The sequence below is a fragment of the Papaver somniferum genome, chromosome 2, assembly GCF_003573695.1.
Source record: "Papaver somniferum cultivar HN1 chromosome 2, ASM357369v1, whole genome shotgun sequence".
Taxonomy (NCBI): Eukaryota; Viridiplantae; Streptophyta; class Magnoliopsida; order Ranunculales; family Papaveraceae; genus Papaver; species Papaver somniferum.
In genome coordinates, this window is record NC_039359.1 from 51,424,301 (window position 1) to 51,449,802 (window position 25,502).

General features: G+C 35.5%; 1 protein-coding gene and 1 long non-coding RNA gene across 5 annotated transcripts; both read right to left on the reverse strand.

Moving 5' to 3' along the window:
• Positions 1 to 4,172: 4,172 nt before the first annotated feature.
• LOC113350992 (codeine O-demethylase-like) lies at positions 4,173 to 6,899 on the reverse strand. The gene is made up of 2 exons (XM_026595080.1): positions 6,633 to 6,899; positions 4,173 to 4,403 (listed from the first exon to the last, which is right to left on the reverse strand). Exons 1-2 carry the CDS (start codon positions 6,897 to 6,899, stop codon positions 4,173 to 4,175), a joined length of 498 nt encoding a protein of 165 aa, XP_026450865.1.
• A 1,578-nt stretch (positions 6,900 to 8,477) lies between these two features.
• On the reverse strand, positions 8,478 to 13,569 carry LOC113347630. 4 transcript variants are annotated; one of them, XR_003359145.1, is made up of 7 exons: positions 13,183 to 13,569; positions 12,612 to 12,664; positions 11,547 to 11,726; positions 10,370 to 11,452; positions 9,509 to 9,570; positions 9,010 to 9,045; positions 8,478 to 8,850 (listed from the first exon to the last, which is right to left on the reverse strand). It is a non-coding gene; the product is annotated as an uncharacterized LOC113347630 (long non-coding RNA). The 4 variants fall into 4 exon arrangements; XR_003359143.1 differs by lacking the exon at positions 12,612 to 12,664; XR_003359144.1 differs by lacking the exons at positions 12,612 to 12,664; positions 13,183 to 13,569 and adding an exon at positions 11,817 to 11,909.
• Between the last annotated feature and the right edge of the window lie 11,933 nt (positions 13,570 to 25,502).

Consider the following 25,502-nt stretch of genomic DNA (forward strand, 5'->3'; position numbering starts at 1 on the left):
CTTTAATAAGTTATTTATCAAGTTAAAAACTTGCAAAAAATAATTTCAAGTAGACACGGACTTGGTACTTGGTTCACGCGCATGGGCATGGGTCGAAACATATATTTTTCTTGTAAAACAATTAAACACAAAAAAAGAATTTTTTTCCATAAATAAAACTCTTAAATAAATTATTTATCAAGTTAAAAACTTGCAAAAAATAATTTCAAGTAGACACGGACTTGGTGCTTGGTACACGCGCATGGGCATGGGTCGAAACATGTATTTTTCTTGTAAAACAATTGAACACAAAAAAAGAATTTATCCATAAATAAAACTCTTAAATAAATTATTTATCATGTTAAAAACTTGCAAAAAATAATTTCAAGTAGACACGGACTTGGTGCTTGGTACACGCGCATGGGCAAGGGTCGAAACATGTATTTTTCTTGTAAAACAATTAAACACAAAAAATAATTTTTTCCATAAATAAAACTCTTAAATAAATTATTTATCAAGTTAAAAACTTGCAAAAAATAATTTCAAGTAGACACGGACTTGGTGCTTGGTACACGCGCATAGGCATGGGTCGAAACATGTATTTTTCTTGTAAAACAATTAAACACAAAAAAGGATTTTTTCCATAAATAAAACTCTTAAATAAATTATTTATCAAGTTAAAAACTTGCAAAAAATAATTTCAAGTAGACACGGACTTGGTGCTTGGTACACGTGCATGACATGGGTCGAAACATGTATTTTTCTTGTAAAACAATTAAACACAAAAAATTATTTTTTTCCATAAATAAAACTCTTAAATAAATTATTTATCAAGTTAAAAAACTTGCAAAAAATAATTTCAGGTAGACACGGACTTAGTGCTTGGTACACGCGCATGGCATGGGTCGAAACATGTATTTTTCTTGTAAAACAATTAAACACAAAAAATGAATTTTTTCCATAAATAAAACTCTTAAATAAATTATTTATCAAGTTAAAAACTTGCAAAAAATAATTTCAAGTAGACACAGACTTGGTGCTTGGTACACGCGCATGGCATGGGTCGAAACATGTATTTTTCTTGTTAAACAATTGAACACAAAAAAATAATTTATCCATAAATAAAACTCTTAAATAAATTATTTATCAATTTAAAAACTTGCAAAAAATAATTTCAAGTAGACACAGACTTGGTGCTTGGTACACGCGCATGGCATGGGTAGAAACATGTCTTTTTCTTGTAAACCAATTAAACACAAAAAAAAGAATTTTTCCTTAAATAAAACTCTTAAATAAATTACTTATCAAGTTAAAAACTTGCAAAAAATAATTTCATGTAGACACGGACTTGGTGCTTGGTTCACTCGCATGGGCATGGGTCGAAACATGTATTTATCTTGTAAAACAATTAAACACAAAAAATGAATTTATTCCATAAATAAATAATTTATAAAGTTAAAAACTTGCAAAAAATAATTTCAAATAGACACGGACTTGGTGCTTGGTACACGCGCATGGGCATGGGTCGAAAAATGTATTTTTTTTTTCAAAACAATTAAACACAAAAAAAGAATTTTTTCCATAAATAAAACTCTTAAATAAATTATTTATCAAATTAAAAACTTGCAAAAAATAATTTCAAGTAGACACGGACTTGGTGCTTGGTACACGCGCATGGGCATGGGTCGAAACATGTATTTATCTTGTAAAACAATTAAACACAAAAAAAGAATTTTTTCCATAAATAAATTATTTATCAAGTTAAAAACTTGTAAAAAATAATTTCAAGTAGACACGGACTTGGTGCTTGGTACACGCGCATGGGCATGGGTCAAAACATGTATTTTTCTTTCAAAACAATTAAACACAAAAAAAGAATTTTTCCATAAATAAAACTCTTAAATAAATTATTTATCAAGTTAAAAACTTGCAAAAAATAATTTCAAGTAGACACGGACTTGGTGCTTGGTACACGCGCATGGGCATGGGTCGAAACATGTATTTTTCAAGTTAGGAAAATTAACTTGCAAATCAAGTTAGGTTTAGGTTTTTTCTTATAAAACGAGTTTTGTTTCTTGTAAAACAATTAAACACAAAAAAAGAATTTTTTCCATAAATAAAACTCTTAAATAAATTATTTATCAAGTTAAAAACTTGCAAAAAATAATTTCAAGTAGACACGGACTTGGTACTTGGTACACGCGCATGGCATGGGTCGAAACATATATTTTTCTTGTAAAACAATTAAACACAAAAAAAGAATTTTTTCCATAAATAAAACTCTTAAATAAATTACTTATCAAGTTAAAAACTTGCAAAAAATAATTTCATGTAGACACGGACTTGGTGCTTGGTTCACTCGCATGGGCATGGGTCGAAACATGTATTTATCTTGTAAAACAATTAAACACAAAAAAAGAATTTTTTCCATAAATAAATAATTTATAAAGTTAAAAACTTGCAAAAAATAATTTCAAATAGACACGGACTTGGTGCTTGGTACACTCGCATGGGCATGGGTCGAAAAATGTATTTTTTTTTCAAAACAATTAAACAAAAAAAAAGAATTTTACCATAAATAAAACTCTTAAATAAATTATTTATCAAGTTAAAAACTTGCAAAAAATAAACGGACTTGGTGCTTGGTACACGCGCATGGGCATGGGTCGAAACATGTATTTTTCTTGTAAAACAATTAAACACAAAATAAGAATTTTTTCCATAAATAAAACTCTTAAATAAATTATTTATCAAGTTAAAAACTTGCAAAAAATAATTTCAAGTAGACATGGACTTGGTACTTGGTACACGCGCATGGTATGGGTCGAAACATATATTTTTCTTGTAAAACAATTAAACACAAAAAAAGAATTTTTTCCATAAATAAAACTCTTAAATAAATTATTTATCAAGTTAAAAACTTGCAAAAAATAATTTCAAGTAGACACGGACTTGGTCCTTGGTGCAAGCGTATGACATGGGTCGAAACATGTATTTTTCTTGTAAAACAATTACACACAAAAAATGAATTTTTTCCATAAATAAATTATTTATTAAGTTAAAAACTTACAAAAAATAATTTCAAATAGACACGGAATTGGTGCTTGGTACACGCGCATGGGCATGGGTCGAAACATGTATTTTTCTTTCAAAACAATTAAACACAAAAAAAGAATTTTTCCATAAATAAAACTCTTAAATAAATTATTTATCAAGTTAAAAACTTGCAAAAAATAATTTCAAGTAGACACGGACTTGGTGCTTGGTACACGCGCATGGGCATGGGTCGAGACATGTATTTTTCTTGTAAAACAATTGAACACAAAAAAAGAATTTATCCATAAATAAAACTCTTAAATAAATTATTTATCATGTTAAAAACTTGCAAAAAATAATTTCAAGTAGACACGGACTTGGTGCTTGGTACACGCGCATGGGCAAGGGTCAAAACATGTATTTTTCTTGTAAAACAATTACACACAAAAAAGAATTTTTTCCATAAATAAAACTCTTTAATAAGTTATTTATCAAGTTAAAAACTTGCAAAAAATAATTTCAAGTAGACACGGACTTGGTACTTGGTTCACGCGCATGGGCATGGGTCGAAACATATATTTTTCTTGTAAAACAATTAAACACAAAAAAAGAATTTTTTTCCATAAATAAAACTCTTAAATAAATTATTTATCAAGTTAAAAACTTGCAAAAAATAATTTCAAGTAGACACGGACTTGGTGCTTGGTACACGCGCATGGGCATGGGTCGAAACATGTATTTTTCTTGTAAAACAATTAAACACAAAAAAAGAATTTTTTCCATAAATAAAACTCTTAAATAAATTATTTATCAAGTTAAAAACTTGCAAAAAATAATTTCAAGTAGACACGGACTTGGTGTTTGGTACACGCGCATGGGCATGGGTCGAAACATGTATTTTTATTGTAAAACAATTAAACACAAAAAAAGAATTTTTTCCATAAATAAAACTCTTAAATAAATTATTTATCTAGTTAAAATCTTGCAAAAAATAATTTCAAGTAGACACGGACTTGGTGCTTGGTACACGCGCATGTGCGTGGGTCGAAACATGTATTTTTCTTGTAAAACAATTAAACACAAAAAAAGAATTTTTTTCATAAATAAAACTCTTAAATAAAAATAAACAGAAAGTTAACCTGAAAGGTAGAGCGAGTTTAGGAAATAGCCGATGCTTCCTCATACGTTTTGGGAAGAGTCAGCATGAAAAACATATCTCCCCAATCAAGCTTCTGCTCTTCTGAATGAACAAAGGCTTGTCCAAATCCTCCTATGTCTCCGTCATCCAGCAAAAATATATTTTTCTCATCCATCGGGACATTGAAAAAATCTTGAGTTTCTGATTTCACTTTCTCTACCAATAAATTGTCGATTCCATAGTTTACCACCTACATCATAAAGCTCTAATTAGTTGTGCATATAAAGCACTGGTAAGACCCGAGCTACAAATTCTTTAGGATTATATGCAGAAGTAGGCCTGGTCTGGACCCTCACTTTCATTTCTAGGCCACTTTTTTATTTCTTGCAAAACTAGGCAAGTTAAACGGATTCCATCCACTTTAACCATCTCGGTCAATTTATCGCGTTGACTTGTCAATATCTCGCCAAAATATCATATAGGGAGATCTCATACATGTGGTAAGATTACTGAAATGTCCTTCACACGTGTGTGTTAGTCACACTAGATAAGATGTCCACGTGTTGCTATCTGAGAGCCTAATCTAACTAAGACGACATCTCGAGGATTAATTGAACGACCATGATAGTGACAACATGAGTATCTGAAACCAGTCGAGATAAACTCGATCTCATTCATTCTTCTTATCTTCTTCTTCTTTGTTTTCTTCTCCTTCCGTTTTCTTTCTTCTGCAATATTTCTAGAGATAAATTCTTAGGTTTATTGAGTTGCTGATAGATGATGGGGTTGAGGAATTGAATAACAAGAGGGTGATTGTCCAATAGATGATGGGGTTGAGGAATTGAAGAAATTAGGGTTTACTAGAGAAGTCAGGGAAGGTGGAATCGAGGGTTTAGAAGGCTAATTGCAGGTGGGTTTGTCACTAATTAAGAGAAGGTTGAAGTTTTTATTAGAAGCAGGAAGTCGGGGTTTTGAATTTGAAGATGAGAATGATGTTCTTCCCCAAATTGGGAATTAGGGTTTCTGGATTTCAATTTGGGTTTGTGTGGAATTGATGATGATATTGAGTTGGTGATAACTGAAGAACGAAGGGGTTGATGTTGCGCTGATTATGCAAACTTGTACTGATGAAAAATCAAAATGAAATGGTAATTTGGGGTTTCTTTGATTTAGAACCGACGACTTATGTGAATTTGGTTAAGAGTTGATGAATCTTATTTGGTCGTATGTGCTGGTCCTGCAAGCAATGAACCAATGAAATGTATGAGATGAGTATTATGATTGGGATTTGAATCGTGCTTAGCTAGACACGATTTTGGATCTGTGCAACAGGGTTGTCGAAGAATGGCAGGTGAACCTGTTATTAGATTGGCAGGACGAAGATGATGGTGATAACGCTGTTGAAATCAGAAACGCAGATTGGATCTGAGACAGAGTTTTAAGGGAATTGAATCTGGAGAATCGAAGATAAGGTGGTGCTGTTACTTCTTCATGGGTTCAAGGATTTGTATTGCAGGCTTAAAAGATGGTTGCAATGGAAATATGGGGTTTGTATTTGGCAGAAAAGGGTGAAACTGGTGTTGATGAAGGAATATAGGCTTGCAGTGGCTTTGTTGCACAAGTATGTCTGGAAGAAGATCTGTTGATGTTTGAAACAAAGATGGTTGAAATGGTTTGGTTAGATTGCAGCTGTGGGCTGAGTTGTTGCAATGATTAGATGTATGTCTAGGATACAGGGATGGTACAACAGGTGTTTTTGTTGAAGCTGGTTTGCAGTAGAGATTATGTTATTGTTGAAGCTGGTTTGCAGGTGTTTTTGTGGCTGTGGCAGAGTGCAGTTGGCAATGGCTGTGAAAGAAGTACAGTTAAGAGCATGACAAGGAGTTGTTGCTGCTAAAGTTGGCAGCTTTGTGCGATTAACTGGTGGTAATGAGAGAGCTCTCAACTGTAGAATCAAGTGGAGAGCAGGAGCAGTTGGTGGCAGCTGAGCTGCAAATGGTTTATGGAAATCTAAAATGGCAGCTCAGCTTAGTTGAATTTCTGGTGTAAATCTGAAATTGGGTTTTACATGGATTGATTTTGAATTGAAGGAGATTGGGCCAACTAATGGAACTGTGAATGGTGATATGTACAAATTTTTCCCGTGACATGATTCCCACGTAATCAGTCCACATGGCATATTCGAGCCCACGTAAGCAATCCACATGGCATATCCGAGCCCACGTGTACAGTTTTCATGTTGATTTGACTGAGTTAAATCAATGATATAACATTAAATCAGTGATACAAAGGACTTTTAGGTCTTTTTAGTTACACCTAACGGTGCTAACTTTCCATCCATCACTTTTGGTCAAAACTTGCCTAGTCTAGCAATAAATAAAAAAAGTGGCCTAGATTTAGAAAGCACCAAAAAAATAGGCCTATTTTTGTAAAAAGCCCAATTCTTTAAATGAAATTTACGATTGAATTTTTCATATACCTGAAAGAAACCCCATTCTTTGCAAGCAGAGTGAAGTTGGTCCAATTCTGACTCTCCAATAATTGGTACAGGAGATAGTAATTTCTGAAAATCAATAATAGGTACTGTCTGATCTAACATACATGTACCAGATATGTTGTTAATCAATGGGTCCTGATCATTGCGTATGTATCGAGCTGGGACTTCTCCAGGCGATTGTTTGGCAAATTCCTGAACATTAGGTACAAATAAGAAACCACCTAGCTTTACTGGATTTGGTGTCTCCATGAATTTTCTATATAGCCTCCTAATCAGAATGAAAAACCTTCCCTTAGATATGAACTCAGTCACTCTCTACTAGACCCTAGTGATTTGTCTCAGTCACCCTTGAGCAATAATCCGTCGGGATGAATGCAAATCACTAGATTAAAGAAGAGTAGGTGGCATGTTTTCTTCGGTGTTTGTTACTTTCTGTTTCTTTTTCAAAGAAAATTAAGACATCAGTAATAAAACTCCTTCAGAGATAAGGGCTCCTTATCCACTGATTCTAAAAAGAAAGGCAGACAGAGAAACAGAGTCTTGATTGATAAAATCGTGGAAGAAACAAATAGGAAGAAAAGATTACGTGCAGTGATTATTAACCATGGAAAGTGGAATGCATTACTATCGGATAGAACACGTCGGCCGAGTACCCAAACACCAAACAAGACGATACCCAAAACATTAGCACCCACAGACAAAATAGCATGCAAGCGCGTACACATATGACATACCCCCAAGATTAACATCCAAAACAGGAACATGATAAAGATGATGGATTGTAAGATAAAAGGGTGTTCTTCTTATAATCCACTGGTATAGCGCGCATGCGCGATGCGCCTGCCAATACATTTATTTCGTAATTTTGTTGTCTTTGTGTAGTAATCAACAACCAAAATCAACACTCGGTCAGCGATCAACGCCTACCGTTCATTTATTGAAGAACATCTAAACTATACTGTTTGAAGTGTGTGGGCAATGAATGGAGTGGCTCACCACCTTATATATTAAGATCTAGGCTAAATAGTTAGCAATGTGGGACTATCTTATAGGTTCTCCAATATGCCCCCTCCACGTGTATGGCGGAGGAGATCAAGCCACTGCAACGTGGACCTCTGTACGGGTGGACGAGCAGTCTTTTTGGTCTACTTTTCATTTCACTCTCATATGGGCCTAGCTTTGATACCATGTTAGAAGTGTGTGGTCTTCCACTGTACGGGTGGACGGGCAGTCTTTTGGGTCTACTTTTCATTTCACTCTCATATGGGCCTAGTTTTGATACCATGTTAGAAGTGTGTGGTCTTCCAACTCAAAACCAATTGGCAATGAGTGGAGTGGCTCCACACCTTATATATTAAGATCTAGGCTAAGGAGTTAGCTATGTGGGACTATATTTTATAGTTTCTCTAATATGTTCCCCCTCCACGTCTAGGGTGGAGATTAAGCCACTATAACGTGGACCTCTGTACGAGTGGATGGGCAGCCCTTTGGGTCTACTTCTCATTCCACTCTCATACGGGCCATGCTCTGATACCATGTTTGAAGTGTGTGGGCTTCCAACTCAAAATCAATTGACAATGAGTGGAGGGGCTCCACACCTTATATATTAAGATCTAGGTTAAGGAGTTAGCTATGTGGGAATATTTTTTTATAATTTCTCCAACATGATCCCCTCCGCGTGTAGGGTGGAGATTAAACCACTACAACGTGGACCTCTGCACAGGTGGACGGGTAGCCCTTTGGGTCTACTTCTCATTCCACTCTTATACGGGCCTAGCTCTGATACCATGTTTGAAATGTGTGGGCTTCCAACTCAAAACCAATTGGTAATGAGTAGAGTGGCTCACCACCTTATATATTAAGATCTAGACTTAGGAGTTAGTAATGTGGACTATCTTATAGTTTCTCCAACATATACACACATACATCCTAAAAAAACATCGATCAAACCAAATACATGTACAATAATCATCAATCGTTTTACAATTATTATTGTATTATCTCCACAGACTCCTCTATATACCTTCCTAAACCTCCTTGGCCTAGAACGTTTTCTCACTAAAATGATCAGCAGCAAGTTGGTCTCGCCAAGAAATCTTTTCAACTGCTTTCTCTTACAAACCTCCCAGTCTCAGAAATTTAATTTCGAGTATACCTTCCTCACTTCCGGTTGGAATCCCAAGTATTAATTGATGGGCAACTATAAAGAAAATGAAGAATGAGTTATTGGCAAGGTTGCGTCACATTATATCAGTAAAAGGAAATCCGATCATTTTTGAATAATCATACCATCATACAAAAGTTGAAGGAAAGATATAACTAATCTTAGATTGCCTGGATTATTAATTATGTTATTTACCTTAGACTTCTCAGAGTATATTGCCAATGGAATTCCCTGCATTCATAAATATCAACTTTAGCAATCTACTAATCTAAGCGAAAAAATTTCAATCCAATCCGTTAATTTAAGTTGTTTGTCAAGCCATGTAACTAATAAAGCGTAACAGAACCGAAGTTCGGGCATAATAAGTTAGGGTATGGAGTGCAAATCTGCCTACTAATCAACAACACACAGGAATAGAAAAACTTCTGTATGATGCACAGATCAGCATAAAATGAATGATTCAGAATTGGCTGATAATTCCAGTCATTGACTCATGCGCCCATGACAAACAGTAGCTAATCCAAGGATCTATAAGACTCAAACTAAACTGTACTTACATATTATCTGACATATATTTTTACTTGTTCCAAAACTCAATACCATAGACCCTGTTGTTCTCATTATGATGCTTAACGTTAAAGTTATGTTTTGCTTTACTTCCGATTAAAAAAGGTATTAACGCAGCAATGCTAACCTTTTTTGCATTTCAAAGACAGCTGCTATGTCTATGTATCTGGTAATCCGACTTGTTGCTACCTGTCATAAAATCTTACATTCATTATCAAATGCTAATGCAGTGTCTGCGCTTGTCTCATATGGTTAACAATACACAATTTTATGTTTGTAACTTTATATCAGGTTACGGATAGCTAGTTCGTGCATTTTACACTGCTAACAATTAGAGGTTTCAACTCTCAAATATTTTTGAGCGAAGTTAACACACCGCCACATATGTTCAAGCAATGCCGTGGCAAATTTCCCAATTTCCATCAAGAGTAAAAAGTATTGAAGAATAAGGAGACGTTTAGATGCATACCAATTTAACATGTAAGAGATCTGACTTAGTTTGCCGTTAAACTATTCAGTTATAAATGAAAACTTGTGCCCAGAAAGTGAAACTCTGCTGGAAACCCACTTAGCTTAAGTGCATTAACAAAGAACAATTTCTTAATGCTGAAGGTAATGTTCTTCCTAGCAAATTCCAATCTAACTAAACATATTAAAGTTCTTGAAGAGAAAAAAATTCCCAGGAACTCCTCCACTGAATTAGTTGAATAGGAATTATAAACTAATGAAATTATAAAATTCTAATTTAAGTATTTGTGGATTTCAGCAGAAATGAATGTGAAGAAATTTAACCAAATGAAATTCACAAACGTTAAAAAACTTCAGAACAAATTAGGTTTGGCAACATTCAGAAACATTAAGAATGACAGATAAATCCAAATTTCAGAAATCTAAAGATCAATCAAGCAAAATTCGTAAGTGCAACAGAACAAATTAGAGTTCTTTATCCACGCAATAAACAACAATTAATGTGATGGTCTATACTTACAATTAACTCCTCTTTATCCTTCTTCTTCTATCACCACCACCTCCATTACTAACAGATTACCTATTTGAAGTTACGATGAATTTGATCTTTCTTAAAACCCCAAAATTGTGAATCTAAATCATCCGGGTCTACATAATTGAAACCCTAATCGAAGCAGAAACCCTAACTTGTTAATGAAATCAGAACCCCTAATTTATGACTTACATCAGGTGAAAAGAATCTGTTAATCGAGGAGAACGAAGAAGAGGGATGTTTTCATGCATTTTTTCTTTTGAAGGAGGATGTTTTCATGGATAACTCTGTTATCCCCGATTTTTGAATGAAGAAGTTTCTTCTTTGGATACTAAAGAAAGATGAAAAGGGAAAGGAAAAAAATAAGAGTTTTTATGTCAGCATTTTACAGATCTATCCTCTCTACATTTTCTTTATTATGTGACTTTATGAAGAAAAATCAAAAATCCGGGGGGTATTTTTGTGACATGAAAAAAATTCACTAAGAAAAGGCTTCACCAAACAATTATCTCTTTTCTTTATATTTATATATTAGTACTAATATAACACGCACGCCCGCGATGTGCCTGACTTTCTGTTCCGCAATTTTGTTTTTTCGTAAAAAAAGAAAATTCAAACTCCATAAGAAATGATAAGAAAATCATCTTTTTTAATGAAAAAATAAAATCAAGTTGGCATAACCTTGTGTTAGAAATGTGTGGAAAATTACATACAGAGGTGGGGATGTGTAGAACAACAAAAGGTTGATCTGGTTTAGTTCAGTTCATACAAAGTAACTGGTTGGAGGAAAGGACAGAAAATGAGATTAACTTCGATTGACACTCCAATATAAAGCCTGTATTTTAAAAGAGACGTAAAGAATCATTAATCAGATCGCCATCTCTCAGTGATCCTTGCTAGCTAACCTAGTCTATCAATTAAAATCGTTCTCCAATTGTTACCTAGAAGCTGGGGAAGTGCACGATTGTAAGATATGTAAAGTTTTTCATGACTGATAAGAAATGATAAGTAATTGGTGCTTCAGAAAAGAGCATTCTAACGCATCTCCACATCAAACCTTTAAGAAGATGTCTGCAATAAGTACGTATAAGTGGGGTATTGAATGGGCATAATAACAGAAAATAGAAAACCATCTGAATGTAAATAAGCTCCATGCCTAACTCACCAGAACATGTTGATGCTTCCTTCCCATCTTTATTCGCATGTCAATCTCCTATTGTCCGCAAATAATAAGCATCACGTTGTTTTTTAAGAATCTCTTCTCTTTCCGCTTCACTCAATTGTTTAGCCTTTTGTGAAATACAGATCTATTTTTACCCTACATTACCATCGACTCTTGCTTCAACTGAAACCCAAAAGTAAATTAAAATTATCAAAACGATAAAAATTTGAAACTTAAGACTTGGAATTTAATCAAGGTCTAGCTGGTACTCACTCATGTTTTCATGTACTGAAATTCTACGTCATGCTTATATTTCTGTAACAAACCTATCATATAATTTTTTGACAATTGAATCAAACGTTCGTCTGCAAAATTACGCGAAATTAGTAACTGAATCTTAATTTCTTAAACTAAGGTTAAGGAACTAATTAAGTAGCATACTCTAGTGTGGCCCATCTGTAGTATTCCCATGAAATGATGCTCAGGACTCGGAGGTCTGACTAAGTTCATATATATGACTCGGAAAAGCAAATTGCTCACTTCTTATGGTCATTTTCTCTCTGAATTTTGTTTGGATAACTGCATCCATTAGTGGAATTTGTGTAAGAACGAAGAATTTATTGATACAACCGGTAAGCTAAGAAAGTGACAGTTAGCTGAAATATCTAATTTAAACAAAATATGCATAAAGTGGTCAGAATTTGAATTCAACTTTTCTAGGGGGATTGTTAAAAAGACATTAATTTGTTGATTACATTCTCTCAACAAACTGTCCAATGAGTTGAGAAAAATTCAGAGCATCATCGTGCAACGTTTTCAATTGATTCTTGTGGCTAGGTATCCGCATCAGGATGGTTAAATATCGCTAAAATACATGGAAGCTACATTGGCCTTTTGGGTCTTTAATGCAAAACTGCTCTGTAAGCATTCCATTTATTCAATTGCGACTATTGCCAGAGTGATAAAAATGATTTCGTAATAGTTTATAAATAGTCCATAGCTATGTGATGCAAAATCTACTTGACTAAGGTGTAGAATTACAAATAGACAGGCCAGCAAATTACAAACCTTTTGACTTGCCCCTCTGTAATCGAACATTTAGACCCAAATTTCTTGTTAGCCTAGAAACGATAAGAACGTTGAGATATACATTTAGGCTAAACTTGTTATATGGTTTACCTTATAATAATTTGAGATGAATCTACAAAAATCTATATTCACGTTTAAAAAAAAGTAAATGAGACATATAGCTTATATAAAATTTTGGTTAATAACATACTAAAACCCCTAAAAAAGGTAAATTAGACATATTAACAAACCCATAGATAGAAAATTGGTCTTTGATGCTTTACCACTTTCTCAGTCATGTTTCAATGTTAACAAAGAAACCCAAATTTTTTTTCAACCTATTGAAACCAAATAAGAAGGTGGTTGACATTTTTACAAACAATTGAAGCTCACAAACTGTTTATGAAGAAGTAACACAATCATGTTAAATTCATACAATCATGAAAGCTTCAAACTACATAATTTGATCAGGGAATTATATTTGAATTGCTTGCATGTTAAGGAAGAGAAATTGAAACCAATTTACTAAATTGTATTGATAGTATGTTAAGGTGGAACCTAAATTACTTACCGATTTAGCAGAAGACTATGAGCATCGTGAAGCCCTTTGAACTGGAGAGAAAAGCTTGGGAAACCCTAACTGAAACGGGAAGCCCTAACCCCAAACTGAGATTTCCAACTATTCTGACTGTAAACTTAATTCAATTAGTTCATCCCAATTTTCAAACTCTCTCAAAATTTTGGGTTTGATTTGAACTTCTGGGGTATTTGTTATTGTGAGATTTCTGTGAAACAATTTGGAATTAATTCAATCATATCATGTTAGTGTGCGGAATTGATGAAGATGGTAAAAATCAAGAACAAAGAAGAGGGAGGAGATTTCAATCGAGAAGAATGAAACCGAGAAAGAAGAGGGAAGAGGTTGCTAGCGTACGGAGAGGTAATGAACTGTAACACCGAAAAATGTCGAGAAAATTGTTCTCAGCAGGATTCGAACCTAGCGTCTGCTAACAACACTAATCCGCCAATGACATATTCACCCTTTTCACTCGTTTAGTATTGTCTTCTATAGCTCGTCTTTTTTGATTTTCAGGTTTTATAGTCAAAGGCTATATTTGGAATTAGAAAAAAGCTTACCAAAAGGAAGGCTTCACCGAAACTTTCCCTTTTCTTTATTATAGCAAAGATAAATGTGATGCACTCATGAAATATGAACTTATAATCTTTTTCGGCGAGTGTCCCTAAATCCGGAAATTATGTCGAACAAAAAGAGAATACATGTATTATTAGAATGTTTGATTTTGCTGACCGATGTTGATAAATTTTCATTCATTCATGCTCAACACTTGCATAATTTTTGTTTTCATTCATTTTGCTGACCGATGTTGATAAAGGAGGAGTAACTGTCACTCCTAACTGAACTTTGTTAATATTTGTACGTCTAAGGTTTGTTGCATTGAAAAACATATCAGGGTAGATGTGTTAATGCTAACCCAACATCAAAGCGCTCTTTAAGAAAACTCATTTCGCTCTTCTGATGGCTCTCTCTCTTCTCTTCCTGCTTCCCAATCTTCCAGTACTCCCTCTCCTTTAACCTGGTCATATTCTTATTAGATCTTTCCTAAAATTCTCAAATTCTTTCCATAAATCTTCTCTTGAATGGTCCTCATATTCTAAAATCCCAACCTTTTCAATACGTTATCATTGAAAAAAAATTCTTTAGACTAGCAACCTACAAATCCCGATATGTAAATGTTATACAAATCAAAGAATTTCTCCCAACTTTATCCGTGCAAGGTGAACTTTCAGTTGCACTTGCGACTCATCTTACAGATCTTCTCTTCATTGTTTCAGAAAATGGTGATCCAAAAGCAAAAACATGGAAATATGATGACAATCGAGTATGGTTGATTATTAGATGAGCTGAAAATGACAAAGGTTCCTACCTCCACATCATCGCATGTAATGACAAAGACCACCGCCATCGCGCGTTTCATTTTTTTTTGTAATTTTGTTGTTTATGTGTATTAGTCAATGGTCAAAGTCGACATCCGTCCAATGTTCAAAGTCAACAATCAACGCCAACCGGTGAAAACTCATCTGCAAATAGTAATTACAACTAAATTCCAATTTCTCATTTAATAATTTGCCAATCATAAGTCTTCTATTACATCAAAAATGTGTATTCATAATATAGAAAGATTTCTTTGTACACGATGTTTTTCATGTATGTTCCCTTTTAGCGATGGTGCCTTTAGTTATTAATATTTTTGTGTTGCTACTCGACACTCCTCTCAAAGGAGCGATGTACAGTTAACCTTGGCTGAACACACTCCTCCCTGGTGAAATTGCACGCGTGGTGTGCTTGCGGCTTTGGATGTATTACCGCACATTTTAAAATTTATGCGATTCAACGACAATAATAATGTGAAAAACTGCAATAAAAGTACCTGGCGTTTTTAGGGGCCACTCAAAAGGATTTAGGGGCCAACAATAAAACAAAAAAGGTCACCCAAAGGGAAAATGTAGCCAGCCCTTATCTCGCGTAATTCGTAATGGCGAAATTACCCTTATATATTCAGAGGATATGATAACATTGTTACCCTCCGAATGCAATCGGAGGCCAAAATATTTGCCAGACGTCCGATTATACGAGGTGCAGTATTTCTTGGTTCTTGTTTTGGATTCAGCGTTAATCGGGAGTTAAATATATTACAAAACCTACCGATTATAAGTTGCCGCAAATTCAAATTTTGAAAGCTACCATAATCGGTATATATGCTAAATCCAATACCTACCGATTATTGGTTTCTCCACATTCAACTTTCGTCAAATTAGCCGTTGGAGTTTTTGGGAAAAACAAAAAGAGCCGTTGGACCCTAAACCTATATGAAGAAACTCATATCTATCACCCCAATTGCACCAAACTCTTTCCTCTCTTCAGTTTTAATTTTCATAACAAAAAACATGGATATTGCTTTTGCCGAAGAAGAAGATTGTGCTATTTATAGAGCGTGGGTTGTGGTAACTGCTCATGATTGTGTTCACAAGCTCCACAAATCGGAATCCGAAGAGCAGATATGGAACCGTATCTTAATGGTATTTGAGGCCTTAGATGGTAATCGAATTCGAAGATCATCCAATAACATTAAGATGAGAAAGAATGCGCTCGATAAGGAGATTGACAAACTTGAAGATGAGGAACGGTTTGTTAGGAACGCTTTTCCTTGGTGGACGTATGAAAAACGAGTAAGTATCTCTGTAACTCCAACTCACATTAACAAAAGTTAGTACTAACTTGTTACTCATTCGTAATTTCAGAGAAATCTTGCGGATCTCCGGTATGTGGACCTCTACGGGAAACGATTTGAACATGAAGGATGCTATAAAATCAAGAGGGACAATTTCTATGGTCACTGGAAGTTATGATCTGTTTTAATATTTTTATGGTCAATTAGGAGTATGGATTTAGGTGCTTTTGACGAAATTGTAAGGTTAAGGCCGTTTGAACTTTATGTAATCGGAGTATTATTAATAAAAAAACTAGCCGATTATACGAAATCGCTAGATTATTTTGTTAAACAACCTACCGATTGTAATATTCGGTTATGTTATGAGTCAACTTTCTTTCCGATTATGGTGTTGTTTGGTTCCAGGAAACAATTTTTTTTGTACTTGTGATATTCGGAGGATAATTTTTTTGTAAAGTTCCGAATGAACGATGGCCCAAAAATCAGAATTTGGAAAAACTTATACTTTTCAAATTTTGTCTTTGAAATAATCGGAAGTTAAATTAGTTACCAAAACTTCCGAATATGGGCTGTCTAACCTTCAATATTGGCCCTTGGAACCACCTGGAGCCATGGCGTGGTTTGTTTTGAACTTGTGATATTCGGAGGATAATTTTTTTGTAAAGTTCCGAACGAACGATGGCCCAAAAATCAGAATTTGGAAAAACTTATACTTTTCAAATTTTGTCTTTGAAATAATCGGAAGTTAAATTAGTTACCAAAACTTCCGAATATGGGCTGTCTAACCTTCAATATTGGCCCTTGGAACCACCTGGAGCCATGGCGTGGTTTGTTTTGAACTTGTGATATTCGGAGGATAGGTTTTTTATAAAGTTTCGAATGTACGATGGCCCAAAAATCAGAAATTGGAAAAACTTATACTTTTCAAATTTTGTCTTTGAAATAATCGGAAGTTAAATTAGTTACCAAAACTTCCGAATATGGGCTGTCTAACCTTCAATATTGGCCCTTGGAACCACCTGGAGCCATGGCGTGGTTTGTTTTGAACTTGTGATATTCGGAGGATATTTTTTATAAAGTTCCGAATGTACGATGGCCCAAAAATCAGAATTTGGAAAAACTTATACTTTTCAAATTTTGTCTTTGAAATAATCGGACGTTAAATTAGTTACCAAAACTTCCGAATATGGGATGTCTAACCTTCAATATTGGCCCTTGGAACCACCTGGAGCCATGGCGTGGTTTGTTTTGAACTTGTGATATTCGGAGGATAGGTTTTTTATAAAGTTCCGAATGTACGATGGCCCAAAAATCAGAATTTGGAAAAACTTATACTTTTCAAATTTTGTCTTTGAAATAATCGGAAGTTAAATTAGTTACCAAAACTTCCGAATATACCACACAAATCATTGTCATTTGAACTTGTCTAACTTAGTTACCCAAACAAATTTCCGAATGTACAACAAAAATCATTGTCATTTATCTGCTCTTCTTTACTTTACGACCGTGACTACCTCCCAGTCCTGCACGACCACGGGTTTGAGCACTTCAGTTTGAGCACCTTCAGTTGGAGCAGCTTCAGCGCTCGATGAAGCTCGAGTTCTTTTACCCGTCTTTGATACTGCCACCTTGGGCTGATGCCTCTTCGTGACTTTCTCCCCAAACTGGGCAGCATAATCTTCGTTATCCATATTATCAACTAGATCTCTAGCCTCTTTGATCTTCTCAGCTGGCATGGGATCTCCGCTCTTCAAGCATGCAGTTAACATTTTGGAAAAACACGCTTGAACCTATTCACCTGTTTTTTATACGTAATGACATAACATCAAACGGTAATTACCTAAGATTTATAGGAATAATATAAAATGAACAAAAAATATAAGAACACCACACAGTCTAATAACCAGCTGGTTTTGTCTTTGATGATACAATTATAACTTGAACCCGCCGCAGTAGTGTTGGATTTGATTTCACGGATAACCAAAGGATGTGATACCTTGTTATACCAACTCATATAGTCTGGAGAATTTTCATCACCTCGGATGGTTCGTCTACCAGTGTCGATAATGAAGTCATTCCTCTTATCCCAGTTATCAAGAACAGTAGGTGGGCCTGTGTGAACAATCGTGAGATTGTCACCACTAGAAGAACACAACTCCAACTCCAATTTGTAGTAATCCCCCATTTTCTCCAGAGGTTGATGTTGTATATACCCGTGTTGTCGCATCACCCTAGAGGGGTTATACATCACATATCCTGTGGGGTGCCACAATGGTCCAAAATAAAGGGACAAGTCCGACCGAACATTTATATGCCCACTGACTCGATCTTCCTTGTATGGATCAAAGCATACGTCTGAGGCCTTCAATTGGTCCAAAATCTCCCTCATGCGAATCAACTGCTCCTTTGTCCTAGAACGGTTGTCTTCAAATATATACTTTGTTCCTCTAGGAGTACCTTTGCACCACCCCGGGTTCTCTCCGGCCAACTTCAGGATAGGGAAGTGGTCATAGATCCATGCCTATATACATAAGAAACCAAGTTTTAGTAAATAGATTGTGTATATTCGGTAGTAATTTCCAAACATAATTTCCGATTATATATAATCGGAAACAAAACTGAGTAGCTATCCACCGAATACACAACATTCGAAAATATATATGGATCATTTCCTACCGAATATGCGTCATTTGGAGTTCAGTAACCTATAGCTTTTCTGGCCTGTATATTCGGTTCTAATATCAAAAGAATATTTCCGATTGTATATAATCGGGAAAACAATTAAGTACCTAGCCACCGAATAACCAACATTCGGAAAATAAGATGGATCAATTCCTACCGAATATGCGTCATTTGGAGTTCAGTAACCTATAGCTTTTCTGGCCTGTATATTCGGTTCTAATATCAAAAGAATATTTCCGATTGTATATAATCGGAAAACAAAGTAAGTACTTAACCACCGAATAACCAACATTCGGGAAAAGAGATGGATAATTTCCTACCGAATATGCGTCATTTGGAGTTATGGATATGCATCATATGTATTGTCTACTGAATAACTATAGAGTGAGTTATAGAGTTAAAGAAAAAACCTGCAATAGAGCCACATTCCCGGCAACTTGGCAGGTTCCTAGCCTCGAAGCCTTTCTCAACTCTTCCATCAAGAATGCTAGGCATGCCGTGCCCCAAGAATAGTCACCGACTTCATGGAGAGGATCCAAAAGTTGTATAAGGTTGGCGTCGATCCGGTTGCCAGAAGTATTGGGGAATATGACACATCCCAATACACAAAGGAGATATGCGGTGGCAGCGTGGTTCACTTGCTCATCAGTTAACGTTCCATTCTTTTCCTTCTCCAAGGTGCCTCGAAACATATTCATCAAAGCTGTAATGTTGATCTGTCTTGTTCTGTAACTTGCATGCCTCCTAAACTCTGCTGTTGTTGTCTCTTCATCCCAACCTAAGCACTTGTTAGTTAGAGAATAAAGTTGTGCCCAACTTAACTGCTTTGTGTAGTTAAACTTCACAGCTGTGCCTTGGTCGGGAAGGTTAAGAATCTGCACAACATCATCCGGGGTGATCGTCATCTCCCCAAACGGCATATGGAAAGTATCGGTCTCAGGATACATTCTCTTCACGAACGCCGATATGGCCACACGATCATGTTCCAACAATGAATTCTCGGCGACATTAGCTAACCCCGAGTTGGCAACAATTGTCTTGAACCTTTCACATTCACCGGATAAAGGCCACGCAAGCAGTTTTGTTGGTGCGGCGGTAGGTTTGAGTAGACGGACCGCATCTTGATGATCCTATTAATACAAGTATTACGATATAACACATAGACAATACATTAATAAAAAATAGTAATTTTATTACCTCGGTTTCATATATTTCTCTGGCCCATGAGTCTTTGTATCCAAATAGCAATTTTCCTCCATCCGCTGGTAGTCCAAGGATTGTGCCTGCTGGAATACCCTTCTTCTTCAAGTGCTGAGGGACAAGATGTGATGCTTTCTTAGCAATATCCTTCCTTACAACATCTTTTCCTTTTTTGGCTTTTTGGGTACCACTTGGTTGTCCTTCTTCTTATACTCTTGCCACTGGATCAACTGGTTCAACACTTGGTCCTGCACTTTGTTGAGCGGCTTGTTCAACACTTGGTCGCACCCCTTGTTCACTGCCTTGTTGTTCAACAGTTGGTTGCACTCCTTGTTGACTGCTTTGTTCTTGTTCGCTTTGTTGAGCACCTGAATTATCTTTGGCACTCCTTTCCCTCCTAGCACTAGCTGTCACTTTCTTCCTCCCTTCTCGACTTTGTCTAAACAACAAAGAAAGGAACAATATTTACAAACTATACAATCGGAAGACAAAGTATGGAAATATAACCCGAATGTACACATTCGGACGTAAGAAGACACATATTGTTCCCGAATACAAAACAATCGGAAGCTAATTAAACATATTTGCAACCGAATATACATCAATTGGAGTTCCAAAGCTGTAAATTTTTCATCCTACACAATCGGAAGAAAAAGTGCACCTCTATAACCCGAATGTACAAATTCGGAAGTAAGAAGACACATATTTTTTCCGAATGAAAAACAATCGGAATATAACTAAACACGTTTACAACCGAATATTCATCAACTGGAGTTCAGAAACTCTAAAATTTTATCCTACACAATCAGAGGTATAAAACATTATATTGACTTCCGAATAAATACTGGCCCCAAAATGGGATTTTTCCTATATCATAAATTTTGAGATTTTTTCAATATATACATTCGGTAGTGAGTGTTCTTCCGAATACTTTGTGTCTACTTAAATATATTCGGTAGCCAAAAAATTCATTAAACTACCGATTATTAGCAGTTTGTATCCAGGAAGATATGGCCACCAATATTCGGCAGATAATCATCAAATCTTTCTCCCGAATACTGTCGATGTTCTTGAAAAATGAAGAACACGACTACATTCGGAAGTAAATGAGCATGCATATCGTCCGAATCTGGATAAATAACCGAAAACCCTAGAATTTTTTTTTCTCGATTCGACGAATTAAAGCGAAATAAACCCCAAAAATGATAGATTCTTACCTAATTGGGGCCATTTGAAGTTGACGAAGTGTTTGAGTCTCGGAATCGCCACCACCGACTACATTGCCGGGTACTTGTTCTTCGCGTTCTTCTTCATTTGCAGCAAGAATTTCTTTATTTCTTGCTAAAATTCCAATGTTTGGATCGATACCCCGAGCAACATTTTTGGTTCTAGGTCTGTGGGTTTTCATTTCTCTTATCCATTGTTTTATAATCGAATCGACGATGTTTTGATTTTACGATTTGCGGCGATGTTTCGGTTGAACGAGGAAATTTTTTTTTTCTTCCACAATCGGAAGATAATATGAAACTGGAAGAAGAAGAGTTTAAATGAGTAGAATTGTTTTTGATTTGGTTTTTATACAGTTTTACCAGAAGGGCATTTATGTAACTTCAATATCATATAGGATACCCCTTAACTAGAGTCTTTGGCTGGGTATAAATTGATGGCCCCTAAATCCTTTGGGATGGCCCCTAAAAACGCCACGTAAAAGTATGCCTAAGAGCAAACTTAATTACTTACCTCATTATTTTTGCTTATAGATTTAAACAAAAAAAAAAAATCTCACTCAAACTTATTGTTTGATATACGACTTGGATAAAAAATTTAATGGAAATAATTCCTTTTCCCACAATTTTTTAGTGCTGTGGTGTCTTCACCATGAAACATTTGAAACGTGTCTTTAGCATGACACATCGCATGATTTTGGTGTCGTGATGCTGTTCATTTTTACTGATTTTGTTTAATTTTTTTTTCTCCAAAAAAAAATAAAAAGTAAGCAAGGTAACGTCGTGAAAGTTGAAACCTTAAATCCGTCTTCTCCCCCACTTGTTCATATTCTGTTCTCTTTTCTATCTTTGTCTCGATCTCGAGACAATATCTGAGACTACTAATTAATACCCAAAGATTCAAATACTCCTAAAGCATCGTATTCGTGTGTGTGTGTTTTTTTTTTTTTTAAGCAAGCATCAGATTAGTTGAACAAATTTGTGTAACTTGATCAATCGAATGAAGTGTTTGAATATTGAGACAACAATGACAGGAACAATTGGGTTGATGAAAATAGGTATACAGCTCACTACTCTCTGCTTGAGGAGATGAAGGCTTTGAAAGGATTTCAAGATCAGGGTTGTTTTGTTTTACCTGCTTCACTCACACTAATACCATCACCACTAGCTAATTGGGTACCGAACTGAGTGAAAACATGAATGGGCATGTATGGAATTGAAGTAATCGATTGCTGTAAGTAAATTAATTTGTTGGTTTCACAAAAAATCAAAATTTCATTTTTTCGAATTTCAAATAAGTTAGAACTTGAGGTTGATTCGTTGAAAATTTGCAGAATGGGTGACTGTTAATCGTTGGTTATTTTAGGCATCCGGGTTGGTGGCGCTGCTGATATGGTAGTGGCGCTGGTGAAGGACTCTGTACGGTAAGCATCCGGGTTAAAATTGAAAAAATTGAAACTTTTTAATTTTGATTTTAATGGAAGTTGGCGGAGGTGTTGATTACGGTGGGGGTGCTGTTTACAGCGGTGGTGATGGTGGAGCTGATACGTTGGCGACGCTGGTAACAGTGGTGGTGATGTTTGAACTCTATTCACGGTGGAGGTGTTCAGGGGAAAAGAGGGGACCGGTAGAGTCGAGATTTAAAATTATTCTCAACTGCTCGTGTTATAATTCGCTAGAAGAATAGGAAAAATTGAAGAAAAAAAAAGTGTCACCAAAACTGAGGTCACTCGAAATCGAACCTCGGACCATTTCGTTAGCGTGTTACAAATTCACCCTTTGCACTCTTTTATTATTATCTTCTATAGCTTGTCATTTTCATTTTTAGATTTCATAATCAAAGGCCATATTGAGAATTATAAAAAAACTTCACCAAAATAAGTCTTCCCCAAACAATTGGGTCTTTTCTTTATATTAGTAAGATAAGATAAAGATAAGATGGCAAAGTGAATCAGCGGATACATCACGAACAATTAATACAGATGACAAAAATTTAGCGCTACTGAAATGTCACAGGGTATATTGTTTGAAACTTAATTCAAAAAGATACTGGTAATAATTGCTTAAGCTAACTTAGCCAGTCAAGCTTTTGAACAGTAGAGGTTGACCAATTAGGCTCAATCCAACTGCAATTTATGTATTCATCCGAGTCATAAAAACCTTCAGCAGAATATCGACTCGCACTAGTACTATGGTACTTACCTGTATCGAACGAGTAGAATGATATCCCTTCTCCATGCAATCTTGAGAAGTAGATTTTGTTCTCCATCTGACTGTTTGGAGGAGCAATTGCTGAGAGGCTTGAAGTATAACTGACAAACAACTTGTGCTTCCCAAATTTTCAACTTTTACCCACTCTTGTTTCATGGAATCTAGTCTAAAAATCTTAATGGATTTCCCAAAATGGTAGATGTAAACTCACTAATATAAGGTCTCCGTCGCACTTCACCAGGAAACTTGGGTAGTCCTTGGTAAACATTCCTGGAGATGTTATGACTCTACATATAGGTCCATCAGGATTGAAACTTCTTAAAGTTCCATTATAATCTAAACAACGGAAAGCTCCATGGCAGAAAACAGGACTGTTGAAACATGAACTCATCCCTGGTTCATCATTACCTTGTGCAGGGACATGATGAAACGTCCAACTATTATTTCCCCGTTTGATAGTGGCAATAGTAATTTCATTAGGTGCTGAATTCGAGATTGCAAAAACTGTACAATCAGGAGAAGTTGGCAACCATGAGAATGATATGCCCCCGAAGTTGTACCATCTTTTATCAGGCAAATCCGGAAGCTTGATGGTCTCTCTTGTGAAGGGATAGTAGAAGAATATGATGTTTACCTTTAGACATCAGAAGCCAGCCATCTTTTGAAAACCGTATCATAGCACCGATTAGCAGTTCAGACAAGCTCAAGAAGTATTTCTCATTTTTATGCTCTGGGTTTACAAAACTGAAGACAGTATCCTTATCTTTTGAGAAAACCAGCCATGGAGATAAATAGGTAGCTGTTTTGGTTAGAGTTGAAGACGATCTCCAGCTTCTTGCAGGGAACTTTGATTGTATTGCTTTACAGGTACTACGAAAGTGTATGAAATCCACAGGATGCAGTAAAGTTGATAGAACATCTAAAATGCTATGGTTTTCAGATATAATAATCGAAGAATTTGTTTCTTCGCATGCTACTACTGTTTCATACAGTTGTTCCTGTTTATGATCCTCTTCCTCTTCTTTCACTTCACGACACCAATCTTCTATAGCTGTCTTTCTTTCCACAGTGATATCAGTTGCAGGTATCATCAACCAGGAAGACGTATATAATGGCATTGCACACTTCATAATACAAGGCGAGACAATCTTAATACAGTTATCTTCTACGTCAAACATGTAGAAATTCTTATCTTCGTGAAGTAAGTAATAAACACAACCTCTTGTGAAACCCATTTTTGCTGCAGAACAGGAAAAGTGTGTGCAAGGGCTGAGAAACACAACATGATCACCTAAACTATTGACCTCTACCCACCCCATTAACGTAAAATCCAACTTGAAAATTTCTACTGAGGTGACTACATCACGGCTGAAATTCAAATCAAATCTATAGATTTCATCACAAATTTCCACATAATGAGCATGAGAACTTGGCCCAGAGCCTTCATGTTGATAAAAGTTGTCGGTACTTGTGTTGTATTGTCTTATGACTAACGTTTTGTCTTGTTGTTTTTCGATCTCTAGGTGATGGCCATGGGTACCCATAGCATGTAACTTACCTTGATGCACAGGTACAAGTGATCCAAAAGGAAATACAATATCATCAAAATCATCTCCATACAATTCACTTTCACACCATTGCTGTTCTCTTAGAGCATCTCCAACATACGGTGAATTTAATTTATTTCGATGACACATAGGATTTTAGACCCCCATTTAGTATAAATGCATCTCCAATGATTATGTCCTACAAATTAGGAGGGACCAAATATTAAATGTGAAGGTGTTAAAGAAAGTCTTAACTACACCTTCGAGATGACCCCTAACTAATTCCATGTCATCAATTTTATTTTAAAAAAATAATATTTAAAATGAAATCAAGCTAAATATTATTTTTTTAATGTTATCTAAATCCAAATATGGTAAAACCTTTAACTACCAGAGATAAGTTTTAGTATGAAAAGGTCTTATTAAGATCCAGGGATCAAATCTAAATAAATTAAGGTCTAATAATGACATCCACGTAGGACTTTTTTGACCTATTGTTGGAGATGCTCGTATACAAGCACATGTCGATCACGAATTCCACCCTCCAATTTATCTCGACGCAAAAAGATGAAGTAAACCATAGAATCATTAACTTCTTCAGTACTAATGCACAATCCATAATAAGGTTATACTTAGATAGAAAACAGAATATAGAAGGTAAACGAAAAATCTTCAAAGTTATAGGATTTCAGAGAAAGCAGTCACCAAACTTTGAGTTTGCTGGTAATGAGTTTTCATCATTGTAATCATATCTTCTGTCATGACAAACAATAA

Excerpts from the sequence above, each read along its gene's own strand:
- LOC113350992 (XM_026595080.1), bottom strand. The coding sequence starts at position 6,899 with ATGGAGACACCAAATCCAGTAAAGCTAGGTGGTTTCTTATTTGTACCT. Across the intron at positions 4,404-6,632 it reads AAGAATGGGGTTTCTTTCAG|GTGGTAAACTATGGAATCGA; the intron begins GTATATGAAAAA and ends TTTATGATGTAG.